General features: G+C 44.4%; 1 protein-coding gene across 2 annotated transcripts in view; it reads right to left on the bottom strand.

Moving 5' to 3' along the window:
* CCDC158 (coiled-coil domain containing 158) overlaps positions 1 to 19,112 on the bottom strand; it is a 1,731,209-nt gene that overhangs the window by 34,887 nt on the left and 1,677,210 nt on the right. For both annotated transcript variants that reach the window (XM_029599728.1, XM_029599736.1), the window contains one exon: positions 2,276 to 2,387. In XM_029599728.1, coding sequence (XP_029455588.1) covers positions 2,344 to 2,387 — 44 coding nt within the window. In that variant the 3' untranslated portion in view covers positions 2,276 to 2,343. The remainder of the gene's footprint in view (positions 1 to 2,275; positions 2,388 to 19,112) is intronic.

The raw sequence follows: 19,112 nt of genomic DNA, 5'->3' as shown, positions 1-19,112 counted from the left end.
CGCAGCGAGGACGAAGTAGTAGGGGAAGCTGCAGGCCCGGGCGAGGTGGGCAGACGCCGGGCCTGCGGCGGCAGGGGTCCCTGAAGGCCCGGGGACCGCGGACCCAACCCGGAACTGCGACGGGGTAGGTGGCGATTCCGGGAGCGCACCGGAATCGCAACAGAAACCGCTAGTCCTTAGCGAGTCCTTAGCTAGTTCTCCACCAAGACACCTGAACCTACACCTATTGATGCAGAGGAAGACATCAAATACAAGGTAGATGATATCCTTGATGTGAGAAAGAGAGCCAGAATTTGGGAATACCTCCTGTCATGGGAGGTTTACGGACCTGAAGAAAACTCTTGGGAACCTTTGGCTAATATCATAGATAAAGAGATGCTTCAGCAATACCACAGAACGCATCCTCAGAAACCAAGACCAGGTAGGAGGTCTGGAAGGAGCCCTTTGAAGGGGGGTACTGTTGCATCCATCGGTCTCAGATGGCTTCGACCTTTGTGCTTCACCTTTTTCTCTGCTCTCCCCGCTAGCGTTGGGAAGATGGCTACCACCGCGTCTACTTGCCGCTCTCTTCCTTCCTTCCGGAACGGCTATGGCAAAGCCTCATGCCACGTTTCTCCTATGGGCCTCCTAGGGTGCGCGCGCATGTGCCACCCATGTCTCTATCCACATCATGGCGGAAACTTCGGGGGCAGCCCCCTCGAGTGACGTCACGCCATCCGGGTATTAGGCTGCCCTTGTTTGCTAGCTCTTTGAGTTAGCAAGGCCCGATGTACGGACCGAGATTAGGACCGAGATTCGGAACGAGTTACAGATCGAGATACAGATCGTGAATGGATGGAAAGCTTCCGATCTGAGCTACTCTGCTGCTTCCTTGCTGCCGCGGGAAGCTCTCTCTGCCCTTCGGGGTATTTCACTAACCTTGGGTACCCGCTTCTCGGGGGCCCTTTACTCTCTTTCAGGTGCCTATCTGGGATCAGGTAGTCACTCCTCGAGGGCCTGCTCTCCCTGGTACAGTGCCTGTATTCAACTACTTCTGCCTGCTGGAATCTTCATTCATACAGCCACCAACTGAGTAATCTAACTTCTCAGTCTGTCTCATCTACAGCTCTGCTGCACTGGGAACCTACACCTGGAAGTTCCTATACCATCTCAGTGAGACGGGTTCCCTCTGCCGAGGGTCCCTGGACTGCTACCTCTGGATCACCTCACTACTGCCACCTCTGGTGGTATACATCAGCTGTATAATAAAAGACAGAACTCTGTGTTTGTGCGTCTCGAGTATAGCCTAGTAGTGTGGTTCCTCACAGGGCTCCTCCCCATAGGTGTAGTCATCCCCACAGTACCCAGAATCCACTCAAACACCTCAAAACCAAAACACATTCCAGGCATGCACCACCCTTCTCCCTGAAGAAATACTTCCTGACATTGGTTCTGAGTCTTCCTCCCTGGAGTTTCCAACAGAAAAGGTTTGTTGTTGAACATGGATCATTAAAACCTTTCAAGTATCTGTATAAGACTGAATGAATCGAGAGTTCAGCTTTTTTGTGTTGCTGGTCCAGAACTTTGGAACTCTTAAAGCTGAAACATCATTGTTAAAATTTCAAAAATCTTTGAAAATATATTTATTCTCATTGGCCTTTAGTGATTTATGTTCATAATGGTAAGACCTTATGAAATTATTTGATGTTTTAAAGTAATTGTACATTGTATTTTAATCTGTTGTCTGTCATATGATCATGAGATGTTAAGAAATTGCAGTTTTTCAGTTTATGGATACTGGATATTATTGAAAGCTATATTTATAGTTGTATGAATGTGCTTGAATCAGGCTGGAAAGAAGCTGGAAAGAGGCACAGTAACATCATACTTGGATACAGGTTTTTTGTTCTTGTTTTTTGTTTAATGCTTTTTTTTGATGAGTTTATATGTCTCTTTATTAAGCTTATTTTATTGACCATGTTTTATTGTTTGTACTGTATATTTATTACTCTCTACTTTGATTTATTGTGTGATTTTAATATTTTTATAATAATTTATAGATGTATAATTGCAACTCAGTTATTGTGTAATGATGCAGGAAATAAATGTAATAAAGAAATAAAATAAATAAATACATTCACATTGGAAATGTTTATGTGGAAATGAATGTCACCACCATTATAAACACAACAGTAGCTGCCTTATGCAGAAATATCTAAATATCTATGTCAAGAAGGATGACCATCAATACAATATTTGAGAAAAATGCATTTCTGCAACATTAAGCTCTAAAGACCTTGGTTTCATTTTCCAGTGTTTCTTCTAACATTCGAATCTGCTGTGAAGTGTATCTATTTGTTCTCGCTACTGTGATTTGGTTTCTGCATTTTCCATTGCAGCTTTCAGACCTGTAAAGGACAAAATTACAAAATATTCTGTTGAACCAAAATGGATAACATACAGTCAAGGTACTTTCTAAATATATCAATATGAGACTGAATGTATATTAAAAATGATTATAATACATACTCCCTTCCAGCAATCAGCAATTAAATGAGAATGTTTTAAAACTAAATAGCTTACCTGTAAATGGTGTTATCTGTAGTTAGAATAATTAGCCATACGGTTACACAGTGTCATATGATAGCACTGACACATAACGATTCTTGCAAAACTAGAAAAGCCAGGCTTTTTTGTAATATGCAAGATTCTTGCACAGATACTGCATAAGGCCCCCTCAGTCTTATATAATAGCTTAAAGAAGCCAACTCCAAAAGGAGAGGTGGAAGGGAACATGTGGCTAATTATCCCCGCTGTCTACAAAGAACACTTATTACAAGTAAATACCGGTAACTTAGCTTTCTCTGTCAACAAGCAGGATGAATCAGTTACACAAGTGGGAATCTGGGTTGTCGTCCAACAAAAAGGGGAAAATAAAGAACAACCGGTGGTGGGCTGATATGGTTTTTGTGGCGTAAAACCCCTTTAGTTTGATAACTTTCAAAATATTTTAAAAGGCTATCTGAAATAATAAAAATGGGCCCTAGATGGGATTTGGATTCTAACCTGGAAAGAGACCCTGAAGGATAGACTTCAGGAATCTCCAGGCTATCAACACTTATGTCTTCTCCACTACTGTCTTGTCTCTTTTCTCCTCCACTACATTGTCTGAGTCAGTTGAGGGAGTAGTTTCTTCTTACAATACTATACTCTCCTCTGCTTTAGACATTCTTGCCCTTCCTCTTACCCATCATGTATGGCACACCAAACCCCAGTCTTAGCTCACCCCCAGAATTCACTCCCTATGTTCCCTGTACCTCCTCTGCAGAGCTTCTCAGACTGAAATCCTATGCCCATGCTGACCATACATTTTCAGATTCATGTTGACTTCCTTCTGTTGAGGATGTGGACCCTTATCCTGCAGGGAGGAGCCCCACAAGTCCCCACTGATGGCAAGGCAAAGCTGGCTGAAGCAGAGGCCCAACTGGAGCTTCACCAATACCTGCCCATGTTCCCATTAGGTTTATTTATTTATTAAAATCTTTTCTATACGTCGTTCAGTAGATTACCGTCACAACGGTTTACATAGAGGCACATATAGTAAATTGTACATGTATCTGTTCCTTTTATTGGTAATGGAGGTGCCTTATAAGCTCGGTAACATAGTTTCATAAAAATGGCTAATTGTTCAATGTTTTCTGATCTGACCTTTGACTACAATAAAAACTGTTAGATTATACATTCAAGCTAAAAGGTGCAATAAACAAACCACAACATACATACATATAATGTGCTTAGTGCTGTATAAAGATTTTGTGTGTACAGCTTCACCGTTTCTCTATTTCTCTCTCTCTTTGTGAAATGCTTATCTAAAGAGCCATGTCTATAAGCTCTTTTTGAAGGTCTTGAAATCTCTCTGTAGTCTTATCTCTATGGGCATGGTGTTCCATAGTATTGGCCTGGCCAATGATAGTGCTCTTTCTCTGACTTGTGTTAGTTTTGCAGTTTTGACTGAGGGGATGGTTAGGAGGGCTTTGTTGGCAGGTCTCAGTTTTCTGTGTGGGACATGGATGCGGAGTGCTGTGTTTAGCCATTCAGCTTTTTTGTCATGGATTAGTTTATGTATTGAACAAAGGGTTTTATATTTTACCCTGTATTCAATTGGCAGCCAGTGTAGGTCAGCTAGCGTTTCATTGATATGATCTCTTTTTCTTTTGCCAATCAGAATTCTTGCGGCTGAGTTTTGGAGTATTTGGAGTGGTCTTATTGTCATGTATGGTAATCCTAATAGAAGGGCATTACAGTAGTCAGTGCTGGCAAATATTAGAGCTTGTAGGACAGTTCAGAAATTCATTTGATTTAGTAACGGTTTAAGTTTCCTGAGGACCATTAGTTTGGCATATCCTTCTTTGACTTTTAATGATATGTGCTGTTTGAGCCTAAGTTCTGTGTCAATTATTATACCGAGGTTCCGCACTTTCACGGCTATTTCAATTTTCTGATTGGTTTTTAGCAGTATTGGAGATTGGATGACTGTCATGTTTTTTCGTTCAAGATGGAGGAATTCAGTTTTTTCTATGTTAATGACTAGCTCCATTTGTTTAGTAGCTGTTTAATGATGTCAAGGTACATGATTGCTAGGTTTAGTTGTTTTTTCCAGTGAGTCTTCGATTGGTAGTAATATTTGAATATCATCGGCATATATGTAGTGTGTGATACCCAGGCCAGCTAGGAGATGGCACAGTGGAAGTAGGTAGATATTAAAGAGTGTGGCGGAGAGTGCTGATCCTTTTGGTACTCCAGTTAATGGATTTATTTTTTCTGACAACATGTTTTTGATTTGAACTTGATAATATCTGTTACTTAGGTATGATCTGAACCAGGCTTTAGTTTTTTCCTTTAATCCAATTTCGTCAAGTCTTTTTAGCAGTATGTCATGATTTACTGTGTCAAAGGTAGAAGATAGGTCGAGCATTAGTAGGGTGTAATGTTTACCATTGTCAAAATCTCTCATTATGCTATCAGTCAATGAGAGTAGTAAGGTTTCTGTGCTGTAATGTTTGCGAAATCCGTGCTGTGAGAGGTACAGTATATTATTGTTGTCTAGGTGTTTAGCTAGTTGATTTTGAACGATTTTTTCTATTAATTTTGCAATTAGTGGAAGATGTGAGACTGGTCTGTAGTTAATCAGTATAAGGGGTCACTATTTTTTTTCTTTATTATTGGTTTAATTATTGCTCCTTTCAGGTTATCTGGTAGGGATCCTTCCTCTAAGGAGAGGTTTATGATTTTTGTTAATGTGGGGGAGACTATGGGCCTCATTTTCTAAGGAGTTAACGCGATTTTTGAATGCAAATTTGTGCTACAGGCCGGTAAAGGTTTATCGCAGTTCACGATGTCTCCAACAGGCCTGTTTCAGTATGATGCTCAGGGAGAGGGAGAGAGAGAGAGAGAGAGAGAGAGAGAGAGAGAGAGAGAGAGAGAGAACCTTGTCATGGTGCCTCCTCCCTAGACAGGTATTTGTATCCCTATGGGAGGCCCACCTAGTAACTCGAGGTGAGGTTTAAGTATTAGTGTAGGGGGTTAGGGGCCACTTTCACATTCAACGTGAGACGTACGAACAGAGCAGTGATCTCTTGTGAAGATTTGATGACCTACGGAGTGAGGAAACTCACTCCAAGATGAGATTTGTGCAATGTTCTTTCAACCTAGCTTAATGGACTCTCTACCTGGTAACAACAAGCTAGGTGGTGTTATTGCTGCCGGCTTTCGCACCCTATAGCACCACCGTGAAAGGTGGTGCTTTTGGGCGTGCTACTGGCGACGATAATGGTACTTACTTTATCGCTGCCAGCGAAGACATCGCAGCGGTCTGCCTCCTTAACGCCCCCTGACTCCTCCCTTGCTGCCTCTGATTCCACCCTGACTCCGCCCCCGGCAAGTTATCACACGGAGAAAACCTCTTCACATCAATGAAACTTAGCAGAATAATCCTGGAAAATTTGTATGTGGTGCATCTAGTATATCAGCTCCGGGATCTTCAGATACATCTGCATAACTGCTTGTTTGTGGGCAAAGTTTAGAATCTTTGCAATTACCACTCTAGGCCACGTGTCTGTGTCTCTGCATGCCCTTAATATATGCACTCATTTGATTTTAAAGTCTCTTTTCAGCTCCAAGAAGCCCAGCACTTCAGGTAACCAAGTTGTAAGGATTTTCCCCAGATTTATTTCCTCTGTGGATTCAGGAAATTCAGCACACATAAGTTTGATCACCTGACCAGTTCTCTAAATCTTCAACTTATTCTCAAGCTCTACTAAATGCTTTTCCAAAGAGGCCATCTTTGTTATGCACATAAAATCATAGGAACATAACATACTGGATCAGACCAAGGGTCTATCAAGCCCAATATCCTGTTTCCAACAGTGGCCAAGCCAAGTCACAAGTACCTGGCAAGTACCCAAACATTAAATAAATCTCAAGCTGCTATTGCTTATTAATTATAGCAGTTTATGGATTTTTCCTCTAGGAACTTATCCAAACCTTTATTAAACCCAGTTACACTAACTGCTGTAACCACATCCTCTGGCAATGAATTCCAGAACTTAACTATGTGGTGAGTGAAAAATAATTGCTCTTCAATTTGTTTTAAATGAGCTATTTGCTAATGAGAGAGTGGTTGCCTGAGCCAAGAGAATGGCAGATACCCATAAAAAACTAGCTTTCCAATTCAAGATAGAGGAGAAGGTCTTGCTCAATATCCACCAGTTATGTCTATGACTTCCATCAATGCGCTTGGCACCATGCTTTATTAGGCCTTTTTCTGTACTGCGGTAAGTGGGCCCTGTCATATACCAGCTACGGCTACCACCCATGTTAAAAAATCCAAAACGTTTTTCACATGTCATCGCTTATATCTTTGGTGCTTTCATGGCCCTCCTGAGGACCGCTTGAACTCCAGGAAGTCACTACTAATGGAAATGAAGTATACATAGTCTAAGAAGTACTGGATTTCAGCCAGAGGGGATAAAAGATTGAGTACTTAAATTCTTGGAAAATGGCCAGAAGAGAATTCATGGGAACCATCCTCCAACATCTTGGTCACCAATCTCTTGAAGGACTTTATTCAATGATACCCGAGGAAACCCAGAGCCTCAGGGAAAGGCTTAAGAGGGGGAGATTGTTGTGTTCGGCGGCCTGCGGGTTGCTCCCATGAATCACCGTATTTCACCTCCCCCTGCTGGGCCAGCCGTACTCCTCTCCGACTCGATGGGTGCCATTGGCCAGCCTCATGGTAGGACACTGCTCCTTGACACAGCAGGATGCTACTAGTGGGATGCTGCTGCCAGCAGGCACTGCACCTCCCCCTAGATGTGTGCTGTCACCACTTCCCACAATTTAAAGGGACCACAGCAGGAAAGTCCCTGCAGCTTCTAGAGATGAAATCATCTGCACAGCTCTTTGGAAGCAACTCACCTCAGCAACAGGTCCAGCTACTTCCTAGAAGTGTGTATTGCTTCCCTGCTTTCCAGTCTTCAATCTTTATTTAGCTTGTCTTCAGTCTTCATCCAGCTTGTCTTCAGTCTTCATTCCAGTCTGTCTCATTCATGCTGCCCTTTTGTTCTTGACATAGCCTTCTCACCCTGCCTATCCATCTCTCTTCACCTCCCATGGATGGATACCTGATTTTCACCTCAGCTCAGACCCCAGATACACTTAACCGCTGCCTGCCTCTGACTGCCTGGACCTTGGATACACCTGACCAATGCCTGTCCTTAACCATTGTGCAGACCTTGGATATGCCTGACTGCTGCCTGCCTCTGACCAATGCCTAGACTTTGGATATAGCTGACTGAAGCCTGCATATAACTCTAACTACCTTGAGCCTTCTCTTCTGCCATCAGCAGAGACCCCACCTAAGTCCTGCGAGCCCCGGCATCCAAAGGCTTAACCTGAGGGGAACTTGGTCTGGTACAGATGAAGATCCCAATGAGTCTCTGCTTTGCTTGGGTCCACCTGCCAACGGCGGAAACCTGCAGGGCTCAATCCTGCCTCGGCCTAAGGGTCCATAGATACAATTTTTCATGATATATGTAAAAAGAACTTAGACAACACATGAATTTCCAAGATAAGTTCATTCACACCTTGATAACATTTTGAAATAGATTTACAACAGCAAGAGTCATTGTGCTGTATGCAGAAAGAACAATGAGAATATAAAAATTTGCAAGAGGACAAAGAGAGTTTTTTGTTTTTTTTTACTTTAATTATTGGAAGCCACTGTAGATGGACATTTTCCATCTGAGACAGTCTGAAGTCTTTTTCTTCTCTAAAAGGATAATACTATACTCAGTGAAAAATATTGGTAAAGTGAAGTTCTGAAATTATTAGTGGAGTACACTTACTGCCTCAGATTTTTATTGATTTGTATTTGTCAAACAAAACATTTTGCTATTGTGACCATTTTTGATTCATCTGTCCAGAGAACATTATTCCATACATATTGTGAGTCATCAAGAAGCTCTTTGGAGTACTGATGCGAGCGCAGCCTTCTGGAGCCGATGGCACGGACTTGAACCACGTCAATAGCTCATAAGAGAGCAGGAGCCCTTGGTCAATGGAACGGCTCGAGACAGGACATGTGCCACGCCCCGTGGTGAGGTATGTGTACATGAATGAGCAGAACAGGAACAGAGCTGGACGGAGCAGGAAGACAGGGCTTATAACGTAAGCCTCGGGCAAGGACTTGGAGAGTGAAACATGAGAAAGTCCAAAGAGAGCTTGGAACACAGGAAGTCAAAGGAAGAGCTTGAAACTTGGAGACTCTGGAGACAAGACGTGGAGCTTGGGACTCTGGAAACAAGACGTGGAGACTTGGAAGGAAGACTCAGATGTGGAGACTTGAAAAGTAGACTCAGACATGAAGACTTGGAAGGTAAACTCAGACATGGAGACTTGGAAGGTAGACTCAGAAGTGGAGACTTGGGAGGTGGACACAGACGAGGATGGGCAAGGCCCCTCAGGTGCCCTACACAGCCCGTGGGCTGGTCGCGGACCACACTGTCCCCTACGTGCCCTATACAGCCGGGCATCTGGTCATGGATAATGAGGGGAGCGAGGCAAGCTCAGGATGCCTCACAACTCAGGAGCGAAGTGACCCCTTGGATCCTCTGGAGTTGGAACAGGATACAGACTCAGGATAAAAACTTGGAACTTGAAAAGCAAGGAACCTCCGGAGGCACGGGTTATTCAGGACCTGGAGCATCAGGACTAGGAACTTCAGGACTTGGAACTTCAGGACTGGGAACACAGAACATAAGGACTTGACTGACGGAACATCAGGACTTGAACATCAGGACTTGGCTAATGAAACATCAGGACTTGAACATCAGGATTTGGCTCATGGAACATCAGGACTTGAACACAAGGGCTTTGACATCAGGGCTTGGACATCTGGATCCAGAGAGGTGACAAAGGAGTTCTGAAGAAAAACCACAGGGAACATCTAGACAAGGAGACCAGGAACATGGAGACAACAGGAACACCAGGACACTGGAAAGATGAAGGAATCAGGAACAGGCATCTGAGCTGAAGAGAACTCCGCAGGAACATCCTGTTATGGTTATGAAGTGTTGGAGTGGATTTTTGGGTACTGCGGCGATGGCCACTCCCACGGGGAGGAGCCCCGTGAGGAACTGCAGTACTAGGCTAGACTCCATACACACAGACACAGAGAAGTTGTATATATTGTACAGCTCGATGTAATGCCCGAGAAGTGGGCAGCAGTGAAGGCAATCCAGTGAAGTAGTCCAGGGGTCCTCAGCAGTGGAGACCAGTCTCACACTCGAGTAGGTGATAGGCAGCGCAGTGTAGCAGGGACATCTCCCGGATGTTATCACAGAGCGCTGAAGCTGGAGATGAGACAGACTGAAAGGGTTAGTACTCACTAAAGCAGCAAGCTGTATTGTTGAAGGTCCCGGCAGGCAGAAGTTGTTCAGTGGCAGGCACCAGATTAGGTTGAGCAGGCCCTCGAGGAGCGAGTACCCGGTATCCCAAGATAGGTACCTGAAATAGAACAGAAGGGCCCCTGAGAAGCAGGTACCCAGGTTAGTGAAGAGTTACCCCGAAGGGCAGAGAGAGCTTCCAGCAGCAGAGCAGCTTAGACTGGAGGCAGTCCAATCCTTGCTAACTCAGTTTGTTAGCAAACGAAGGGCAGGCTAAATACCAGGATGTGATGATGTCACTTGGAGGGGACGCCCCCGAGGTTCCCACCATGACGTGGATATAGACGTGGGTGGTGTGCGTGCATGCACCCTAGGAGGCCCTCAGGAAAATCATGGCGAACACCATCACCATTGCCGATCCGGGGACACCGGAGAGAGCGGCATGAAGACGCGGCAGCAGCCATCTTCCCAAGACTTGAGGAGAGAGAAGGAAGAAAGGTGAGGCCCAGAGGTCGAAGCCGTCTGAGACCAACAGACACAACAGTAACCCCCTTCAAAGGGTCCCCTCCAGACCCCCTACCTGGTCTAGGTTTTTGAGGATGTGATCGATGAAATTGATGAAGCATCTCTTTGTCCATGATATTAGCCAATGTTTCCCAAGAGTTTTCTTCTGGTCCGTATCCCTCCCATGACAGGAGGTATTCCCAAACTCTGCCTTTCTTTCTTATATCAAGGATGGCATAAACCTTATATTTGATGTCTTCTTCTGCATCAACAGGAGTAGGTTCAGGTGTCTTGGTGGAAAACCTGCTAAGAACAAGTGGTTTCAGCAGCGAAACATGGAATGCATTATAAATCCTCATAGCTGGAGGGAGTCTCAGACTATAGGTGAGTGAGCCCAAACTTCGGAGAATAGGAAAGAGTCAGACAAAGCGAGGAGCAAATCGAGCAGATGGAAGCTTAAGTCTCAGATGTTTAGTTGAAAGCCAAACTTTATCTCCAGGCTGGAATTCAGGAGCCCTTGCTTTGGTGAGCGTCATAGCCTTTCTTTGCTCTTTGTCCTGCTATTTGGAGCATCTCTTTAGTCTTTCTCCAGAGCTGCTGTATATCTTTGTCAGTAGATTGAGCTGCCGGGGACGACACAGAAAGTGGAAGTGGTAAAGGTGGTAAAGGTTGTCGTCTGTAGACCACTTCAAATGAAGTAGATCCAGTAGATAATGCTGGATGCGAATTGATGGCAAATTCAGCCCAGGGCAACAGTTGAGCCCATTCATTCTGTCGTGAACCGACATAGGCGCGGAGGAACTGTTTGAGAGTTCTATTCATTCTCTCCGTTTGGCCATTCGACTAAGGATGGTACGCAAAGGTGAAATCAAGAGTGATGTCGAATTTCTTACAGAAGGCTTTCCAGAACTTTGCTGTAAATTGAGCTCCTCTGTCAGAAACAATGGGGTAGATTTTCAAAGGGTTACACGCGCACCGAGCCTGCGCACACCAAGCCTATTTTGCATAGGCTCGGCAGCGCGCGCAAGCCCCGGGATGCGTGTATGTCCCGGGGCTTTCCAAAATGGGCGGTCCAGGGGTGTGGTGTGGGGAAGGGAGGGGAAGGTGGTGGTGGGGGGGGGGGGGGGCCGAAAAAAAAGTTCCCTCCAAGGCCACTCCGATTTCGAAGCGGCCTTGGAGGGAACAGGGAAAGCCATCGGAGCTCCCCTCGGGCTCGGCATGTGCAAGTTGCACATGCATGCACCCCCTTGCACGCGCCGAGCCCGGATTTTATAACATGTGTGCGGCAGCACACGCATGTTATAAAATTGGGCATAGATTTGTTTGCGCCGGGTATCTTTTAAGATCTGGCCCAATATGTATAGGCATACCATGAAGGCGAAAGATGTGGCTGATGAATAACTTAGCAAGTTCCATGGCTGATGGCAAGCCAGGGAGAGCCACGAAGTGAGCCATCTTCGAGAATTGGTTCACTGTAATCCAAATGGTATTGTTACCTTCAGAAAGTGGCAGGTCCACCACAAAATCTGTTGCAATATGGATACAGGGCTCGTCCAGTGTTGGCAAGGGTTGAAGCAGGCCAAGGACGTCCGGGCGGAGGTTTCTGTCTGGCATAATTAGAACAGGAGGCTACATAAGCTAGAGTGTCCTCTTTCATGGTGGGCCAACAGTAATACTTTTGTAGCTTGGCCAATGTTTGCCGTTGACCAGGGTGTCCGGCCAGTTTCGAATCATGAGCCCATCTTAGCAATTTCTTTCTTAGATTGCAGGGTACAATGGTCTTGCTCAGGGGTACCAGATTGTAGCAGTATGGACCACTCTCTTCGGGTCAATAATATGCTGGGGTTCATCAGGTACGTCCTCTGAGAGGAAAGAGCGAGATAATGCATGTGCGCTGGCATTTTTGTCACCAGGGCGATATTTCAGCAAAAATTCAAATCTGTTGAAGAACAAGGACCACCTCACCTGTCTATGGTTGAGGCGCTGAGCGTGACGGAGGTACTCCAGATTTTTGTGATCGGTGTAGACAGTAATCTGATGTTCTGCACCCTCAAGCCAGGGGCACCATTCTTCAAATGCCATTTTTATTGCCAACAGTTCTTTATCCCCAATGCCGTAGTTCTTCTCTGCAGGCGAGAAGCATCGGGAAAAGAATGAACAGGGGTGCAAGATCTTTGAATCACCGGTCTGGCTTAGCATGGCCCCTACACCTACATCAGAGGCATCAACTTCCACAATGAAGGGTCGAGTAGGGTCCAGATGGCGAAGACATGCTTTGCTTTGAAAGGCATCTTTTAACTTCTGGAACGCAGTCACAGCTTCCATAAATCAAATAGCAACATTGGCTCCCTTCTTGGTCATTGCTGTTGTTAGTGGAACAGTCAATGAAGAGTAATTTTTAATAAAGGTCCGGTAGTAATTGGTAAATCCCAAAAATCATCTTAGAGCTTTTAGGCCCATGGGCTGTGGCCATTTTTGAATACTCTCAAGCTTCTGAGGGTCCATTTGGAAACCATTGTTTCAGACAATGCAACCTAAGAAAGGCACAGATTCCTTATGAAATTCACATATAGACAATCTGGTGTACAAGCTGTTCTCGCGAAGTCTCTGCAGAACTCTTTTGACATCTTCCTGATGGGATTGCAGGTCCTGAGAAAATATAAAGATGTTGTCTAAATAGACAACAACACATTGGTAGAGTAAATCACACAGAATATCGTTCATCATGTTTTGGAAGACAGCCAGGGCAATGCAAAAGCCGAAGGGCATCACCAGGTATTCAAAGTGTCCATCCCGGGTATTAAACGCCGTCTTTCATTTATCGCCAGCGTGGATGCGAACTAAATTATATGCTCCTTTGAGATCAAGCTTGGAGAATATCTTGGCTCCATGTAACCTATCAAATAGCTCCGAGAGGAGTGGTAAAGGGTAGCGGTCCTTTATGGTGATCTCATTCAGACCTCTGTAGTCAATGCACGGACATAAAGTTCTGTCCTTTTTCCCCACGAAGAAAAATCCTGCAGTGGCAGGAGACTTAGAAGGTCTTATGAAGCCTTTCTGGAGATTCTCCTGGATATACTTCGACATCGCCTTATTCTCCACTATGGAGAGGGGATACACCCTTCCTTTCGGTGGTTAAGAACATAAGAACATGCCATACTGGGTCAGACCAAGGGTCCATCAAGCCCAGCATCCTGTTTCCAACAGTGGCCAATCCAGGCCATAAGAACCTGGCAAGTACCAAAAAACTAAGTCTATTCCATGTTACTGTTGCTAATGGCAGTGGCTATTCTCTAAGTGAATTTAATAGCAGGTAATGGACTTTTCCTCCAAGAACTTATCCAATCCTTTTTTAAACACAGCTATACTAACTGCACTAACCACATCCTCTGGCAACAAATTCCAGAGTTTAATTGTGCGTTGAGTAAAAAAGAACTTTCTCCGATTAGTTTTAAATGTGCCCCATGCTAACTTCATGGAGTGCCCCCTAGTCTTTCTATTATCCGAAAGAGTAAATAACCGATTCACATCTACCCGTTCTAGACCTCTCATGATTTTAAACACCTCTATCATATCCCCCCTCAGCCGTCTCTTCTCCAAGCTGAAAAGTCCTAACCTCTTTAGTCTTTCCTCATAGGGGAGCTGTTCCATTCCCCTTATCATTTTGGTAGCCTTCTCTGTACCTTCCCCATCGCAATTATATCTTTTTTGAGATGCGGCGACCAGAATTGTACACAGTATTCAAGGTGCGGTCTCACCATGGAGCGATACAGAGGCATTATGACATTTTCCGTTGTATTCACCATTCCCTTTCTAATAATTCCCAACTTTCTGTTTGCTTTTTTGACTGCCGCAGCACACTGAACCGATGATTTCAATGTGTTATTCACTATGATGCCTAGATCTCTTTCTTGGGTTGTAGCACCTAATATGGAACCCAACATTGTGTAATTATAGCATGGGTTATTTTTCCCTATATGCATCACCTTGCACTTATCCACATTACATTTCATCTGCCATTTTGATGCCCAATTTTCCAGTCTCACAAGGTCTTCCTGCAATTTATCACAATCTGCTTGTGATTTAACTAGTCTGAACAATTTTGTGTCATCTGCAAATTTGATTATCTCACTCGTCGTATTTCTTTCCAGATCATTTATAAATATATTGAAAAGTAAGGGTCCCAATAAAGATCCCTGAGGCACTCCACTGCCCACTCCCTTCCACTAAGAAAATTGTCCATTTAATCCTACTCTCTGTTTCCTGTCTTTTAGCCAGTTTGCAATCCACGAAAGAACATCACCACCTATCCCATGACTTTTTACTCTTCCTAGAAGCCTCTCATGAGGAACTTTGTCAAACACCTTCTGAAAATCCAAGTATACTACATCTACTGGTTCACCTTTATCCACATGTTTATTAACTCCTTCAAAAAAGTGAAACAGATTTGTGAGGCAAGACTTGCCTTGGGTAAAGCCATGCTGACTTTGTTCCATTAAACCATGTCTTTCTATATGTTCTGTGATTTTGATGTTTAGAATACTTTCCACTATTTTTTCTGGCACTGAAGTCAAGCTAACCGGTCTGTAGTTTCCCGGATTGCCCCTGGAGCCCTTTTTAAATATTGGGGTTACATTAGCTATCCTCCAGTCTTCAGGTACAATGGATGATTTTAATGATAGTTTACAAATTTTTACTAATAGGTCTGAAATTTCATTTTTTAATTCCTTCAGAACTCTGGGGTATATACCATCCGGTCCAGGTGATTTACTATTCTTCAGTTTGTCAATCAGGTCTACCACATCTTCTAGGTTCGCCGTTGATTGTTAAAGAAGTGGAATCTATTCTCAGAAAACTTAAACCAGCTTCCCACCCTTCAGACACCATTCCCACAAAATCCCTCCTCTCCATCCATCCGAACACTATATCCAAACCCATCGCAGACATCATAAACTCCTCCTCTCTTCAGGCTCTGTCCCAGATGCTCTTAAACAAGCTATTGTCAAGCCCCTCCTAAAAAAAACCAACACTAGACCCTAAAGACCCCGCTAACTTCCGCCCTATCTCTAACCTGCCCTTCCTATCCAAAATTATGGAAAAGATTGTAAACATCCAACTTACAGAATATCTAGAAAGCAACAACATTCTGCATCCAGCCAATACGGCTTCCGTAAATACCTCAATACAGAAACCCTCCTGCTCTCCCTCACGGACCACTTACTCATAGGCATGGACCGAGGCAACTGTTACCTCCTCGCCCTACTCGACATCTCAGCTGCCTTTGATACCATCAACCATAACCTCCTCATCAACCGGCTATCCGAAATAGGCATCTCAGGCCTAGCCCTACTATGGTTTAAATCCTACTTATCTAACAGAAAGTTCTCCGTCAAGATAGGAAACGCCAACTCCACACTCTATCCCTTGTCTCAAGGTGTCCCAAGGCTCCTCCCTCTCCTCCACCCTTTTCAACATTTATCTCACACCTCTATGTCAGCTCCTCACAGACCTCGGCCTCAAATTCTACCTCTATGCAGATGACGTTCAAATCGTCATTCCCATTCACAACTCTCTCTCAGATGCCCTTGCCTTCTGGAACACATGTCTTGCCAACATCAATGACTTCCTCACCAACATCCACCTCGCTCTAAACTCCTCCAAAACAGAGCTGCTCCTTATCTCTCCTCACCTCCCTCCCAAACCACCGATCTCCAACGATCCAGCTTTCAACGTCATAACACCCCAACCCACAGTAAGAGACCTTGGGGTTATCATAGATCAACAACTCAATCTCAAAAAAACAGATCAACTCCATCCTCAAAGAAGGTTTCTTCAAGCTTCACATCCTGAAGAAACTCAGACCCCTCCTCCACTATCATGACTTCCGCACCGTCGTCCAAGCCACCCTTTCCTCAAAGCTGGACTACTGTAATGCCCTCTTCCTTGGCCTACCCTCCTCCACCACCAAGCCCTTACAAATGCTCCAGAATGCCATCGCCAGGGTCATCACCAACTCAAGGAAAGCTGATCACATTACCCCCAATACTACAAGAACTCCACTGGCTCCCCATCGCATCCCGAATTCTCTTCAAAATTCTAACCATAGTGCAAAAGTCCATCCACTCGCACAATTCCAATTGGTTGGATGAACCCTTTCGTCCTATACGCACTGAACGACCCACTCGCACTGTCAACAAAGGCACCCTCTCCATTCCCCCTTTGAAAAAAGCCCACCTCTCCTCTACTAGGGACCGTGCACTATCCATTGCAGGCCCTAAACAATGGAACACCCTCCCTACCACGATTCAGTCCATCATTACCCATGAAAACCTTCTGCATTATGGGTAACTCCCCAACATCCTCTTCAGTAAACACCGAAGCAAAGAAATCATTTAATCTTTCCGCGATGGCCTTATCTTCTCTAAGTCCCCCTTTAACCCCTTGATCATCTAACGGTCCAACTGACTCCATCACAGGCTTTCTGCTTTGGATATATTTTAAAAAGTTTTTACTGTGAGTTTTTGCCTCTACGGCCAACTTCTTTTCAAATTCTCTCTTAGCCTGTCTTATCAATGTCTTACATTTAACTTGCCAACATTTATGCTTTATCCTATTTTCTTCTGTTGGATCCTTCTTCCAATTTTTGAATGAAGATCTTTTGGCTAAAATAGCTTCTTTCACCTCCCCTTTTAACCATGCCGGTAATTGTTTTGCCTTCTTTCCACCTTTCTTAATGTGTGGAATACATCTGGACTGTGCTTCTAGATTGGTATTTTTTAACAATGACCACACCTCTTGGACATTTTTTACTTTTGTAGCTGCTCCTTTCAGTTTTTTTCTAACAATTTTTCTCATTTTATCAAAGTTTCCCTTTTGAAAGTTTAGCACGAGAGCTGTGGATTTGCACACTGTTCCTCTTCCAGTCATTAAATCAAATTTGATCATATTATGATCACTATTGCCAAGCGGCCCCACCACCGTTACCTCTCTCACCAAGTCCTGTGCTCCACTGAGAATTAGATCTAAAATTTCTCCCTCTCTCATCGGTTCCTGAACCAATTGCTCCATAAAGCTATCATTTATTCCATCCAGGAACTTTATCTCTCTAGCGTGTCCCGATGATACATTTACCCAGTCAATATTGGGGTAACTGAAGTCTCCCATTATTACCGCACTACCAATTTGGTTAGCTTCCCTACTTTTTCTTAGCATTTCACTGTCCATCTCAGCATCTTGACCAGGTGGATGGTAGTATACTCCTATCACTCTCCGTATCACTATCCGTATTTGGCTTCAAATTAATTGCACAGTCATATGATCTGTGTGGAAGTAACACATCAGTAGCTTCTTTTGAGAATACATCTTGGTAAGGTGCCTATTGAGGCGGCAACCCAGGCAACAACGGGATAGTTGGAGAGACTTCCATTAAGCATTTGCCATGGCAATCTGGACCCCAGCATGAAAGCTCCAAAGTGGTCCAGATGAATTGTGGCATGTGTTTCTGCAGCAACGGTAGCCCAAGTACCAAAGGGTGCATGGCCTTCTCTAGCACAAAGAAGTAAATAGTCTCTGTATGAAGAGCACCGGTACGCAAGCTCACTGGTTCTGTAAGCAGAGTTACTTCATCCAGTAAAGGCTTTCTATGAATAGAGGAAAAGAGTAATGGAGGCATCATAGTAGTGGTAGGGATACGCAAATGTTCCACTAGATGTTTCAAAATGAAATTTCCCCCTGCCCCAGAGTCGATTAAGGCAAGGGTCTGATATTCCAAAGGCCCGCAGATTAAAGACACTGGAAGAAAGAGTGGAGGAGAGGGTGCAGTTAGACCTAAGAAGAGTCCTCCCACAGGACTTAGGTCTGCCAGTTTCCTGGACATATAGGGCAATTTTGTAAAGCATGACCAGCTTGTCTACAATACATGCATAGTCCAAACCTCTTTCGGAATCGTCTCTCTTTAGAAGTCAAATGACTGCGTCCCAATTGAATTGGTTGTTCTTCACCAGCAGAGGCCCTGGGAGTGTTGGCCTGGGTACAGACATGACACAAATCTCTCCCTTGACTGGTCTTCTGGGACTTTTGACCTCTTGAACTTTGTCGTGAATTCGGTGATCAATCTTTGCTGCCAACTGCATAGGTTCTGCCAAGGTCTCGGGCATCTCATGATTCACCAGTTCATCTTTCAACCGGGAGTTCAGGCCTTCAAAAAATAGGATTTTCAGGCACCTAGGGTCCCAATGTAATTCAGAAGCCAACGTCTTGAATTCAATGGCGAAGTCTGGTAAAGGTTTGTTACCTTGTTTTAGATGAACCAAAGCTGATCCTGCTATCGAGTACCAGGCAGGTTCATACAATACTGACTTAAACAGTTCAAGAAACCCGGCAAGATCATTCAGGATAGGGTCATTGTGCTCCCACATCGGTGAGACCCAAGCCAGTGCTCTTCCATCCAGATACGAAAGGATATAGGTGGTCTTGGCATATGTTGTAGCAAAATGGTTAGGTTGCAGAGAAATGTGCATGCAACATTGATTAATAAATCCTCTACACTTCCAAACGTCACCCGCGAAGTGTGTCAGAACAGAGACAGGCACTGTAGACTTGACCATCACTTCTGGCAGTGTAACTTCTTTACCTGCGGCAGCCGGTGCATTCATCTGTGCGTGTAGCTGATTAAAGGCAACAGTC

This window comes from Rhinatrema bivittatum, chromosome 1 (assembly GCF_901001135.1).
Source record: "Rhinatrema bivittatum chromosome 1, aRhiBiv1.1, whole genome shotgun sequence".
In the NCBI taxonomy this organism is placed as follows: Eukaryota; Metazoa; Chordata; class Amphibia; order Gymnophiona; family Rhinatrematidae; genus Rhinatrema; species Rhinatrema bivittatum.
The sequence above is the reverse complement of the archived record's forward strand: the minus strand, read 5'-3'. Positions and strand labels throughout refer to the sequence as shown.